Source organism: Chiloscyllium plagiosum, unplaced genomic scaffold, assembly GCF_037043375.1.
Source record: "Chiloscyllium plagiosum isolate Xiang-an unplaced genomic scaffold, Cpla_swu_hap1 HiC_scaffold_28, whole genome shotgun sequence".
NCBI lineage: Eukaryota > Metazoa > Chordata > Chondrichthyes > Orectolobiformes > Hemiscylliidae > Chiloscyllium > Chiloscyllium plagiosum.
Window position 1 is genome coordinate 6659393 of NW_028270166.1, and position 13468 is coordinate 6672860.

Below are 13468 nucleotides of genomic sequence, written 5' to 3' on the forward strand. Positions count from 1 at the left end.
AAGAGTCCAAGGGGGTTTGTTTGATTTTATCTATTGCTACCTCTCTTTCTGATCGGAGGCTCTTTTCCAAGCCACCTGACCTTCCCTCATTTCACTGTATGGCATGGGCATACAAGGGATGCCCAACTGATATGCCGTTGGTCAAAGTTTGCGTCCTCAGTCAGGATATCAAGCTGAAAGGAAAACCAGATCCCAAATTTTCCCAGTCTGTTTGCACATGCATTCCAATTGCCACTGACAGGACAATATTGGCAGAGGGCCAAGAATGGTAAACACACTCATCAGGAGCCACAGCAGGTCACGCAGTCTCTCGAGCCCATTCCACCATTCAATAGGATCACAATTACTCACCCAATTACTCCATATTTTCACCTACCCCAACAACTTTCCACCCCTTAGCTAATCACGAATCTATCTACCTCGCAAACACTTATGCAGCACCTTCCAAACTCACAGGCGAAAGTGGGTACTGTAGATTAGAGTGGTGCTGGAAAAGCACAGCAGGTCAGGCAGCATCCGAGGAGCAGAAAAATCGACGTTTGGAAGAGCTTTAGCCAGAAACGTCGATTTTCCTGCTCCTCAGATGCTGCCTGACCTGCTGCGCTTTTCCAGTACCACTCCAATCTTGACCTTCTAAACTCATGACCACTGCCATCTTGAAAGACAAGGGCAGCTAGAACACAGAATTGCTGCCACCTGCAAGTTCCCCTCCAAGCCACTCACCATCCAGATTTGGAAATATGTCCCTGTTGCTCCAGTGCCAAAATCCTGGAACCCTCTCTCTCTAACAGCGTTGTCGGTTTACCTACACCAAAGAGACTTCAGTGACTCAGGGAGGCAGCTCACCACCGCCATTGCAAAGTCATCGAGAGATGGGTAATAAACGCTGGCATGGCCAGTGATTCTCACACTCCATGAATAGATTTAACAAAACTCTACTTCCGCCAATCTTTGAGGAAGAGAATTCCAAAGACTCTCAATCCATCATGAGGAAAACAAAATTCTCATCTGTTTAAATGGTTGATCCCTTATTTCTAAGCGGGGCCCACTAGTTCTAGATTCTCCCGCAAGAAGAAAAATCCCATCCACTTTGTGAAGACCCTTCAGCATCTTACAGGTTACAGGGTCTGAATGGAAGAGGATGCTGCTTTGTAAAAAATACAATCCGGCAGGGTGGGCAGTGAGTTTACAAAACAAAACTCCATTGACAACATGTTGGTTACATTAGGTGGCAGGTTCAATACCCAATGTGATACGGAGCATTTCAGATTTGATGCCCAGGAAGAAACATGAAGTATCACAAGAGGAGCCACCTTGACCTGAGATAGAATCATAGAATCCCTACAGTGCAGAAAAAGACCATTTGGCCCATAGATTTACACTGACCCCTCCGAACAGCATCACACCAGACTCAGCCTCCCCCACGCATAACCCACATTTCCCATGGGCAATCTACCTCACCTGAACATCTTTAGAACTGTGGGAGGAAATCAGAGCACCCAGAGAAAACCCACACAGACACAGTGAGAACGTGCAAACGCCACCCAGTCACTCAAGGCTGGAATCAAACCCAGGTTCCTGGTGCTGAGAGGCACCAGCGCTAACCACTGAGCTGCCTAGAATGGGAGGGGGGTAGGGATCAGTCAGGCACCCCCACTTAATTGCTCAGCTGTTGGGAGCATGTAAGCGTGCAGACTCGGATGAAATTCCCACTGCTGCCAAATAGCTTGCCCAACACCTACTTGCTGAGCTACATGCAAACCAATTGTGAACAGGGATCGACTATGTCTATTCAAGGCTGGATAATTCTCTGCTCCTAATCTCTGGGAATTCCATACCTGTCGATTCCGCTGGTCAACAATCCGGGAAATCTGTATCTTCTTTCTCCCCATTTCTCACTCTGTTTGTAAAACAATATCGTCTCTTAGGTTTCAAATCCGAGTACAGAACGGTTTCTTTGTCATCACCTAGAGAATGGGGGAAATTACACACATTAGGGAATAATTACATCTATGTAATATAGTATCGACCATGTTATGACTGTACAAGATTAAGTCAAAACCAAATATAAAATTCCTATTCGTAATGGAAACTTTAATGTAAACATATCATGTAGCAATTTGACCATCCTGTCACTGGTGGCATTGAGTCACATCAGGTTTATATCGTGTTCTGCAGGGAATCCTAGGTTGCATGCAGTGACAGCAATATTCCAGGAGTTAAATTTATTTAGACCACAAACAGTGTTCCTAAATGACTAGGATTGATTCCAAACACAATTTGCATTGTTATAATCCTCTATCCAATGCATTTTACTCAACAAATCACCCTATTCCAATCATGAGTTCTGTCCTTCATTGGCAGTATTTTTGTTTTAAATAGTCTTTATAAACTGTTGTGATGTGCTCTTTAAATGCAGTCCATGGACTTTGTTAAAGATCCTGTTTTCTGCAAGTTTCACTCTTCCTCCCAATTCACTGATTTGGAATAATTAATCACGCCAGCCAATCGAGTCCACATCACTGCCTCCCACACTACTATAAAACGTTATTTAAATGAGAATCTAAAATTCAACACATTGTACAGATGGAAACAGGGAGTGCGTGCCTATGAAATAGGAATAAATTACTGTGACATTTGTTAACACAAACATCATAAAACCCAGAGAGAGAACAATCATAAGCTACTTACAGAATGGAGAATGGATTCTAATTTGACAATAATATCACTGATTGGTTACATTTGCTGCCAATCTTTTTTTTTGCTGGCATGATTGAGCGCTTGATGGATGACAGTGCTTCAATAGTACATTCACATCAGTAACCTTCAGTGTTCTTCAAAAGCAGCACAATTTGTCATTTCAAAACATGTAAATAAAATTATTTATAGCAGTTGAGATCTCAGCTGCAATTGCACAGGTTCTGCACTGTGATCCAAACCCATCGTTTCTCACCCTGGCAGGCTGCTCCTCTTCCTTTACTCTTCCACCTACTCTGGCTGTCCTCTATCCAACTGTTGATTGGATGGGTTCTGATGGGCAGCACTTGGCCACACTTGCCAGGGGAATTTACCGGAGGTTCAGTCTTGAGTGAGGGACCGTGGCAGTTGAGAGTTTGGGTGAAGGGCATCTGATTTCCTGTCCCCAGCAATGTGAAGCCTTTAAAAGGTGATTTGGTACATTCAAGAGGCTGACGGAAACAGATGATCTGCCAACTTGTATCCTCATGAACGCAAATGTATGGAACATATATCTGATGTGACATTTATGTTAGGTCCTGTGGTGAGAGATGGGTATTGGACTACTGAAGGGTTCAATAGATATTCAACAGAGTTCCTGCTGTACATATTTTCAAATCAGCCTGCTTAGAAATGTTAAGACGAATCTCTGGATAGCTGCAGCTTGAACCCTGTCTTCCTGGCTCAGAGGTAGGACACTGCCACTTGTACCACAGCAGCCATTAGCAGCTCCTGGCATAACAGTCACAGGCACTTCAATACCCGGGCTAAATACAAACAGCAGCACGATTCCATCAGCATGCCATGCTTCAAGAGACTCCGGCTAAGATGCAGTCTGAAACCTTTCGACCATAAGGTCATTTGTTATGACTGTGATGGTATCATCAGCGTCTCTCTTAAACAAGGTTAGGGTGCCTACTGGCTAAGAGCCACAACACAACAAGAGGGGTATTAGGTGGAGCAAACTATGAAGAGGTTCATTATACTCCAAACACAGTCAAGACAATTGTGTTATTAAAAGGTTGCTCTCATGCTATGAATATAATTAAGCAGCCTAACTGTTGGCATCTAATGAAGCAAAGACCAGGCAAGTTGAGCAAGATACTGGAAAAATCAAGGAACCACTGAATAACATAGCACAGAAGACAACCACTCAGCCCATTGGTTCAATGTTGGTTATTTTGAAGAGCTATCCAGCTTGCCCCACTCCTCTCGGATTCTCTGCAATTTGTTTTCTTTTAAGTATTTATCCACTGTGGATTTTGTGGTCCACTGTTAACTCTATCAGCCAGCACCTCCCAAACTGTAACCACTCATTGCATTCTGCATGTCACCCCTGGTTCTCTTACCAGTCATCTTAAATCTGTGTTCTCTAATTAACAACCCTTCAGTTACTGGAAACTATTTTTACTTATCAGACCTTTCATGATTTCAAATGCCACTATTAAATCTCCTCCTTGCGTTTTTTTCTCTAAAGCAAAATAAACTTAACTTCAGCAGTCTCTCCAAATAACTGATGTTCATTATGTGTATTCATGTGTGCATGTGTATGTACATGTGTATGCCTCTGCGCTCATACCCATGTGCGTCCTGTAGGTGTGTTTAAATAAATCCAGTGACAACCAAGTAATCAAACAGGTTGCCAACATTGACTGTCTGGCAGGGAAATGTTGGAGATTTTACACATTGTTGCAGAATACAAGGGCATGCATTATCAGAGTCTCCACATTTTCTCCATACCATTTTGGAGAACTTTAGGACGTACTTATAAAGTATAACTTAGGAACAATATCTCAACAAGGTCAGATTCTTCAGGACAGTGGAGCAGAATTAGATGGCGAAGAACTTACCCTAAAATGTCAAAGTAAAAAGTGGCATTACTATCTGGGAATATTTTGTCTTGGCTCATTCCCCACTGTATTATTAGCAACTCTGCCTTCAGATGTCTGCACCTTAAACTCCATAATTCCCTTCTTGAAACTCTTGCCCTCTCCTTCCCACATGGCATTCTTTAAAACTTACCTGTCCAGTCACCTGCGTCAGGATCGCGTGTGATTCAATGTCAAATATTTGCTAACTCCTTCTGTGAAACATCTTTGGGCACTCTATCCTATTAAGGTGATACTCCAATGCAAGTCATTGCTGTTGTTTAGATTAGATTAGATTCCCTACAGTATGGAAACAGGCCTTTGGCCCAATATGTCCACACTAACCCTCCAAACAGTAACCCTCCCAGACCCATTCCCCTACCTATATTTGCCCCTGACTAATCCACCTAACAATATGGGCTACTGAGCATGGCCAATTCACCTGACCTGCACATCTTTGGATTGTGAGAGGAAACCGGAGCACCCGGAGGAAACCCACGCAGACTCGGGGTGAACATGTAAACTCTACATAGACAGTTACCTGAAGTTGGAATCGAACCTGGGTCCCTGGTGCTGTGAGACAGCAGTGCTAACCACTGACCCACTGTGCTGCCTTGAACAGAGCAAGTGACAGAAAGCAAGCCCAGCTCATACAGCGTTATACAAACCCAGGGTTTTGCTGCTCTTTTTGTTTCTCTCCAGCATGGGAAACTGTGGGGCATGAGATTGTTTACTTGACCAACACTGAAGTATTTATGAGTGAACTGCAGTTCCTTCAGGAACTCTCTAGGCTCAGTTGCGTCAGCAAGGGAGAGAGGGGAAAAGAGAGAAGACAGATGCAGAGAAATGTCCCCATAGGCCGTTGATATCACTTGGTCACAAATTGGATTATTGTAAGTTGCTTACAGCTGGCCTGAGCTGAGACACGTAAAGCAATTTGTCCCAGTTACTGTCAAGAAAAGAATAACTTGCCTGCAAGCTTCAATTTAGCAGAATACAGAAACATCAAAAGTGATCCCTGGTACAATGTTCATCGCACTAGCTCTTAAACTCCCACCTTCCTACCCAACCATGTGGGAGTAGAAATACCTAGAAAGGTAATATTGCCAGGACTACGGGGATGGGCAAGGAAGTGGAACTAAGTGGTTAGCTCTCTCAAAGAGCCCATAACAGATATGATGGGATGAGGTGCCTATTTCTGCACTGTGAATCGAAATGAATCTAAAATTCATTCCATACTTTCCAACCGCCTCTATTTGGATAAAAATAATGGGACAAGGGTATAGGGGAGAATGCAGGAGATTGACACTTTGTGATAATGCTTAGTGAGCCAGTAAAAGCATGATGGGCCGAATGGTCACCTCCTGCACTGTAACATTTCTGTAATTCTCTGTCTCCTGCATCTTTCCTCCTTTTTAAGGGCAAGCTGAGTGAAAGGAACTCAAGTCCCAGACAGCATTACCTTCATAAGAGCTGCAGCAATAAGTATTAACTTGAAGGGAGACACTGGCATAGTGATCATTTCAGGGACATGGGTCCAAACCCCACCATAGCAATTGCTGGAAATTCAATTCAATTAATAAACCTGGAATCGTAAACTAGGCTCAGTATTTTAGTCAGTATTGATTGTTGTAAAAATAAATCCCAACTCGTCTACTATTACCATCCTTACCGGGTCTAATCTAGATAACACACATCTGTTAACTCTGAACTGCCTTCTGATATGAAAACCACTCCATTCAAGGGAAATTAGGGGTGGACAATGAATGCTGGCCTCATCAGGGATATCCACAGGTGATGAAAGAATTAAAACGGCTATCAGTGATGGTATGTTTTGTGACGCTTTGAGGTGGATTGGGGGAAATTAAGGTTCTGCTTTGGCTAATGACTGTGGTCCAAAAACTTCCCTGTACATGAAGGAGGAAAGTCTCATTAGGGATATTTAAGCGACTCTTGGATAGGCACATGGAAGATTGAAGGTCATGTAGGTTATTCTGATCTTTGAGTAGGAAAAGAGGTCAGCACAACATCAAGGGCCAAAGGGCCTGTACTGTTCTATGTTCACAGTAGCAACATGGTATCTCTACAATCCCATTATATCCTAACAAAGCATCCTCAGTCATTCCATGGGAGGGTTATAAAGGAGATACCCGACACTGAGCCACAGGAGATGATATTCAGATGGGTGACCTAATGTCTGGTCAAAGACATGGGTTTGTAATGGGTTCCTTGATGGAACAAAGAGGGAAAGAAGTTTGAATGAGGAATTCCACAGTTCAGGACGGCAAAAGCTTTGGAGTGACAAAAGATCTGGGATGTGCAAGAGGATTGAATTAGAGTAGCACAAAAACCTCGAACACATGAGAGACAGGAGAAGGATAAAGGGATAGGGAGGAGGTGAAACCACAGGGGGTTTGAAAATAAAAGGATGAAAATTGTAAAAAGAAACCAAAATCGAGGCGTAGTCAGACCAAGGACCAAGTCAGGTCAGTGCATCCAAGGGCAATGGGTGAATGGAACATTGGCAGCAGAGTGTGTACCACAGGGTAGATGTGACTGAGCTGATCTGTTCATGTGCAATATCCTATTGTGCCCAAAGATTTATAGGACCTAAACAAACGAAGAGTTTTCTGGGATGTTCCTTAGAATGCTTATCTCATTCCACACTAATCATAGAAGTTTGGAAGATGTGTAAGATAAAGAGGGGGAAATTAAATATTTAAATTGCAAAATGCACAATTAAATGGAATGTTGTTCAAAAACTGATTAAATAAAAATGGGCAGAAGGGGTTGGTTTCTGCAACATTAGAGTATTCTATCCTTTATTACAAACCAACTCTCATCCCCTCCAGCACATCCCATTGTAGTCAGTCATGGTTTACTGGTCAGCAATTCAGCTGAATCAAAGTTTTAGCTTCATATCCCACGTGCCTGGTCCTAAGTACAGAGCTGACAGTGCAGTACTGAGGGAGTTCTGCATGGTCATAAATAACAGATGAAACGTTAAACAGAGGCCCTGTGGGTCAAAGGTAGATTTAAAAGATTCCATGGGGCTATTTCAAAGACCTGGTGTCCCAGCTCTTGTGTCCCAGCAAATATTTATCCCTCAAACAACATCACAGCAGCATCAATGAGCTGGTCATTGTTACATTGCATGCAGCAAGCTCCCACAAAGCAAACTGGTTGCTATGCTTCCTGCAATGCAACAGTGACTGGATGTTCTTGCTCGATATGCAAGAATGTCATTTGTAAAAAGGACAATGGCAGCAATATCACAGGAACACCAAGCTCCCTCAAATGAGAAAGATATTAGTTTGAATGGGTGCATCCATCACAGAATCCCCACAGTACAGGAGGCCATTCGGCCCATTGAGTCCACCTCAACGCTCTGGAAAGCATCTCACCCAGATCCACCTATCCTTGGAAACCTGCATTTCTCATGGCTAATCCACCTAACCTGCACATCGCTGGACTGAAGAAGGAAACCAGAGCACCTGGAGGCAACTCGCATAGACTCAGGGAGAACGTGTGAAGTTTGCACAGTCACCAGAGCGTGGAATCGAACCCAGGTCCCTGATGCTGTGAGGCAGCAGTGCTAAATACTGAGCAACTGTGTGCTGCCAAAAGGTCAGCGTTTTGAATCCTCTATTTAACACTCTCACAGAGATCCATCAGAACAAGATGGCCATTGTTTAAAAGGGAGTTAACTACCATTGCCTCAGGTCACACAATGGGTAAGAAAAACAGCCTTACCAGCAAACACCCATATCACATAATTCAAAAATAAAATGTCTCGCCCTTGGGTAATGTACAAAAACTGAATTATTATACACAGAACTGCATACACACAGCATTGAATACATAATGTTATACACATTTACAACAACAGATGTTCATACAGCACCTTTAACACAACAGGTGCCCCAGGACCGTTTGATGGGGACTGTGTAGAAAGAGCTTTAATTGCAGTGTAAAAGAGTAGAAGAACCTTTTCTCTGGAGCTCATGCTAGACCTGACCTGAGAGTGTTTGATGACAATGCTTGGAACCCAATGCAGAATGCATTCTTTTCACAATAGCATTATAAATGCTGCATAAGGAGATACACAGTCAGACGAGCACATCCCTGGTCAAGAAAGGTCAGTTTCTAAAATAAAAGTACCTGAAGTGAGGAAAATGAGATGGAGAGAGATAGAAAACTGAAGGTGGGGGGGGGGGGGGGGGGGTAGTTCAGAGCTCAGGGCCCAGACAGTAGAAGGCATGGATACCAGTGGTGCAATGATTAAGATGGGGAATGTTCAAGACACCAGAGGGAGAGAGCATGGAGAGAGGAACTTGGAGACTCAGAGGCATGAAGCCAATTGGGAGAGGGTGGGGAGGGGTGCTGGATCTGAACACTTGGCTGAGAATTTTAATTTTAATGACTGTGGGGCCACAAAGCAGAGGAGTGATAGGGAAACAAGACTTGATTTGCAAAAGAGAAACATAGGAAAGCAGACCAGAATGCACAGAACAGTTAAATCTAGAGGAGACAGAAGAAAAATGTTTCAGTATCAGCTGAGCTGAAACAGGGACAAAGTTGATAATATATGTAGAATATTATACATGAGTCTTATACATAGTGTGGTGGGGAGCATTACATATGGATTAGTATTAACCCAACGAATAATTTGTTCCCTTCTTTTCACAAGGGGCAGGAGTAGTTAGAGTATCTGCCCACTGCCACTCTTCAAAGATCTGCATATTTAGGATGGGGAGGGGAGGGGGTGGGTGCACAGGGCTGCAGATGGAACATTTTAGAGCAGCTCTGAGGTCTCAAAAGACAGTAAAACACCAACTTTCTGACTTTTTTGTTTCTGTGATCTGTAAGATGTTTTCAATCCTGTTGCCCTCACTTTTCTGATCACAGACTTCTGGTCACCACTGGATAAAACAGGACATTGAACCACGATATCTGATGCAAATTGGTATACGGGAATGTAGCCAGAGGGGCATTTTAAATGCAAATAACTAATGACACATGCACATAAATCACTGAAATGCATTATGTTTCCATGTAGGAAACAGGAAGGAAATTGAGAACTCTCTCGCTCCCTCTCATACAGTTCAGTGGGTTTTTATAGTGAAGAATGCACACTCCAAAACGAGAGAGAGAGAGAGAGAGAGTGTGTAGAGGCAGCTTTACTGTGTAACTAACCCCATGCTGTACCTGTTCTTTGCAGTGTTTGATGGGGATGGAGGAGAGAGAGCTTTACTTTCTGTTTACTTTTAGTTTAAAAGAGTTGAAGGAGCTTTGCTCGATATCTAACTCTGCTGTACCTGTCCGGGAAGTGTTAAATGAGTCAAAGCAGGGAGAGCTTCACTTTCAGTTTTAAAGAGTAGAAGGACAGGATATGTAACCCTGTCTTGTCCCTGTCCTGGGGTTCTTGATGTGGACAGTGTCAAGGGAGCTTTACTTTCTCTTTACATTTAGTTTAAAAAAGTAGGAATTTTATTCTGTATCTCTCCCGGTGCTGTCCTTGTCCTGGGACTGTTGGATGGAGACAGTTTAGAGGGAACTTTACACTGTATCTAACCCCGTGCTGTCCCAGTCTCAGGAGTGTTTGATGTGGACAGTGTCAAGGGAGCTTTATTTTCTATTTACATTTAGTTTAAAAGAGTAAAGGGAGTTTTACTCTATATCCAAGGTGCTGTCCCTGCTCTGGAAGTGTTTGACATTGACACTTGGAACCCAAAATGGAAGGTGTTCTTTTAGATTAGATTACCTACTGTGTGGGAACAGGCCCATTGGCCCAACCAGTCCACACCGGCCCTCTGAAGGGTAACCCACCCACACCCATTTCACCGAACACTATGGGCAATTTAGTATGACCAATTCAGCTGACCTGCACATCTTTGGACTGTGGGAGGAAACCGGAGCACCCAGAGGAAATCCATGCAGACACAGGGAGAATGTGCAAACTCCACACAGACAGTCATCCGAGGCCAGAATCGAACCTGGGACCCTGATGCTGCGAGGCAACAGTACTAACTACTGAGTCATCCTGCCACCCATAAATTCCTTAGTGTCATCTCTCTTCACTTTGATAACCACAACAAAAATCATAAAAACTATTCAATTAAGCAGCATTGAAAATTTACAACTTGTGCACTGCTGCTAAACTTTCCTTATGCTGTCGCACTGTTACAAATTCCAATTTCACATTTATAATGGAATCTGCGCATGTAAACTGTCACATATTAATCACATCCTCCCACCAGTGGGGGCACTGTAGTACCCTCAGGTTTGCAACTTCAGCTCCTTAGCTGGCACTGCTGATAACCCCTTTCTTTTAAACTGTGCAAGTTATTGTGTGCTCAATTTAGTGAGTTAACCATAAAACTTGCATTTATATAGTGCCTTTTCTTTTCTGAAACGGTGTCCACCTGCAGAGTGCACATTAAGGGACCCAGTCATGCTTTAGGATGCCAAAGAAGCTAAACTAGCTCTAGATTAGCTACTACTCCACAGACTCAATACTGCTCGTGAAATACTGTGGGGGCTGAGGGATCAGAGGTCAGCCTAAGTCTTGGGAATTACAAGACCGAATCTGGACAGGATGTCTCCCTGTCCTCCCACTGGCTCCGTTTCCCTGAATGGATTAAAGGAGGCGGGACAATTCCAGCATGGAGACATCCATTCTCACGGAAGCAAACTACAGCCAGATTTTATAGATAACTGACCATAAATAAATAAAAGTTAGAGATATCATAAACAGAACTAAAAATATCATGATAAAACAACATATCAGAGAGCAGGGGGCTAACTCTGGCTTCTCAGCCATCCATTGACCTGAGCTGCAGCTTGCCATTAAAAAGGTTGATAAGTAGTAAAAAAAAAACCCACCAAATGAACAGATAATCCAAAAGGGGGAGCAGTGATTTGTAGAGGAGAGGTCGACTCTTCAAGCAAACAGCTTGAATAGCTTGAACAGCTTGAATGACTGATGCTAAAATCGGTCAAAACAAAGGAGTGCACACACATGCTCTTGATGTGATGGCATGATATCTTACTCTGCATTAGTGAAGGAGCAGGATGAGGCCATTTAGCCCCTTGATCCTGCCCTGCCGTTCAATACGATCATGGCTGATCTGATTGTAAAGTTAAACCCACATCCTCACCTACATCTGACAACCTATGGGTGGCACAGTGGCTCAGTGGTTAGCACTGCTGCCTCACAGCCACAGACCCAGGTTCAATTCCAGCCTTGGGTGACTGTGTGTGGAGTTTGCATGTTCTCCCTGTGTCTGCGTGGGTTTCCTCTGGGAGCTTCGGTTTCCTCCCACAGTCCAAAGATGTGCAGGTTAGGGTGGATTGCCATGCTAACTTACCCATATAGTGTTCCAGGATGTGTAGTTTAGGTGGACTGCTATAAGAACTGCAGGGTTACAGGGCTAGTGTAGGAGGAGTGGGCATGAGTCTGGATGGGATGCTCTTTGGAGGGTCGAGGTGGACCTGATGGGCTGAATGGCCTGCTTCCACACTGTAGGGATTCTATGATCACCTGCTTGCTTATCTATCTACCTCTGCCTTAAAAATGTTCAAGAACGCTGCTCCCAACACCTTCTTAGGAAGAGAATTCAAACGCTCATGACCCGCAGACAAAAGATTTTGCTGAACCTGATTCTAAACAGGTGACTCCTGATTTTTGAACACAGTCTAGTTTTAAATTCTCACAGAGAGGAAACATTCTCTTCACATCCCCCCTGTCCAGATAAGTCCTTTCAATCCTATGTCAGAGAACAACAATGGAGGCTGATTCAGTAACGCAGCAGTACTGAGGGAACACTGCACTGTTGGAGATACCATCTTTCAGATGAGGCACCTTTGGCCCACTGAAACAAATGTACAGGATTTGGAGGCACAAGTGAAGGAGGCAACTTCTCCCTGGCATCCTGACCAACACCCATTGCTCAATTAGCATCAGTCAATACAGGGTATCTGGTCATTATCGTACTGCTGTTTATGGGACATTGCTGCAGACAATTTGGCTGCTACCTTCCTCACACTATGACAGGGACTATACTTCTAAAGTACTTCACTGGCTATAAAGCACATCGAGGCTATGAGAGTCATCATATAAATGCAACTTCTTTCTTTCTGCGTTGGCAGGTGAAGAGGTCAAACCCTACTCAGAGGATTGAGTTAGAATCATTAACTATCCATTGATTTTTATTTTAAATTGCCATGCTAAATTACCCATATAGTGTTCCGGGATTGTAGTTTAGGTGGCCTAAACTACTTGGCCAACATTTATTGCCCATTCCACGTGGCCCTTGAACTGAATGGCTTGCTAAACCATTTCCAAGGGTAGTTGAGAATCAACCATGTTGCTGTATGTCTGCAGTCACATGCGGGTCAGACCAGGTGCAGATGGTAGTAACCTTCTCTGAAGGACATCAGTGAATCCAGTGGGTTTTTCCAACAACTGACATTGGATTCATGGTCATCATTAGACTCCTAAATCCAGATCTTTTAAAAAAGATTGAGTTCAAATTCTACCATCTACAATGGCAGATCCTTGGAACATTAACTGAGGTTTCTGAATAATCATCTAGTGATAATATCATAAACTGCTGCCTTCCATTACCTCGTGGGATATTAACAACCATGTAAAGCAGTCACTGGTTTAGAAATAATATTCCCAACCTGCACTTTAGAATTTGGCAAAAAGTGTTACATCATCACATCATGCAGCCTCAGCCACTGGACTGTAATATGTTCCTGATTATTCAGCAGTTGTCCTTTAAATGTCTAAACAATGGGAAGAGAATGACAAACTGACCTCTCCCCATTAGAAGGTGAGGTGGAGCTCTTTAGACTTG

The 13468-nt window shown here is 43.4% G+C and overlaps 1 protein-coding gene across 4 annotated transcripts in view; it reads right to left on the minus strand.

The window, feature by feature from the left end:
• Nucleotides 1-13468, minus strand: part of mef2b (myocyte enhancer factor 2b) — a 126176-nt gene that overhangs the window by 63699 nt on the left and 49009 nt on the right. For all 4 annotated transcript variants that reach the window (XM_087975950.1, XM_087975949.1, XM_087975948.1 and 1 more), the window contains one exon: nucleotides 1839-1967. In XM_087975950.1, coding sequence (XP_087832076.1) covers nucleotides 1839-1892 — 54 coding nt within the window. In that variant the 5' untranslated portion in view covers nucleotides 1893-1967. The remainder of the gene's footprint in view (nucleotides 1-1838; nucleotides 1968-13468) is intronic.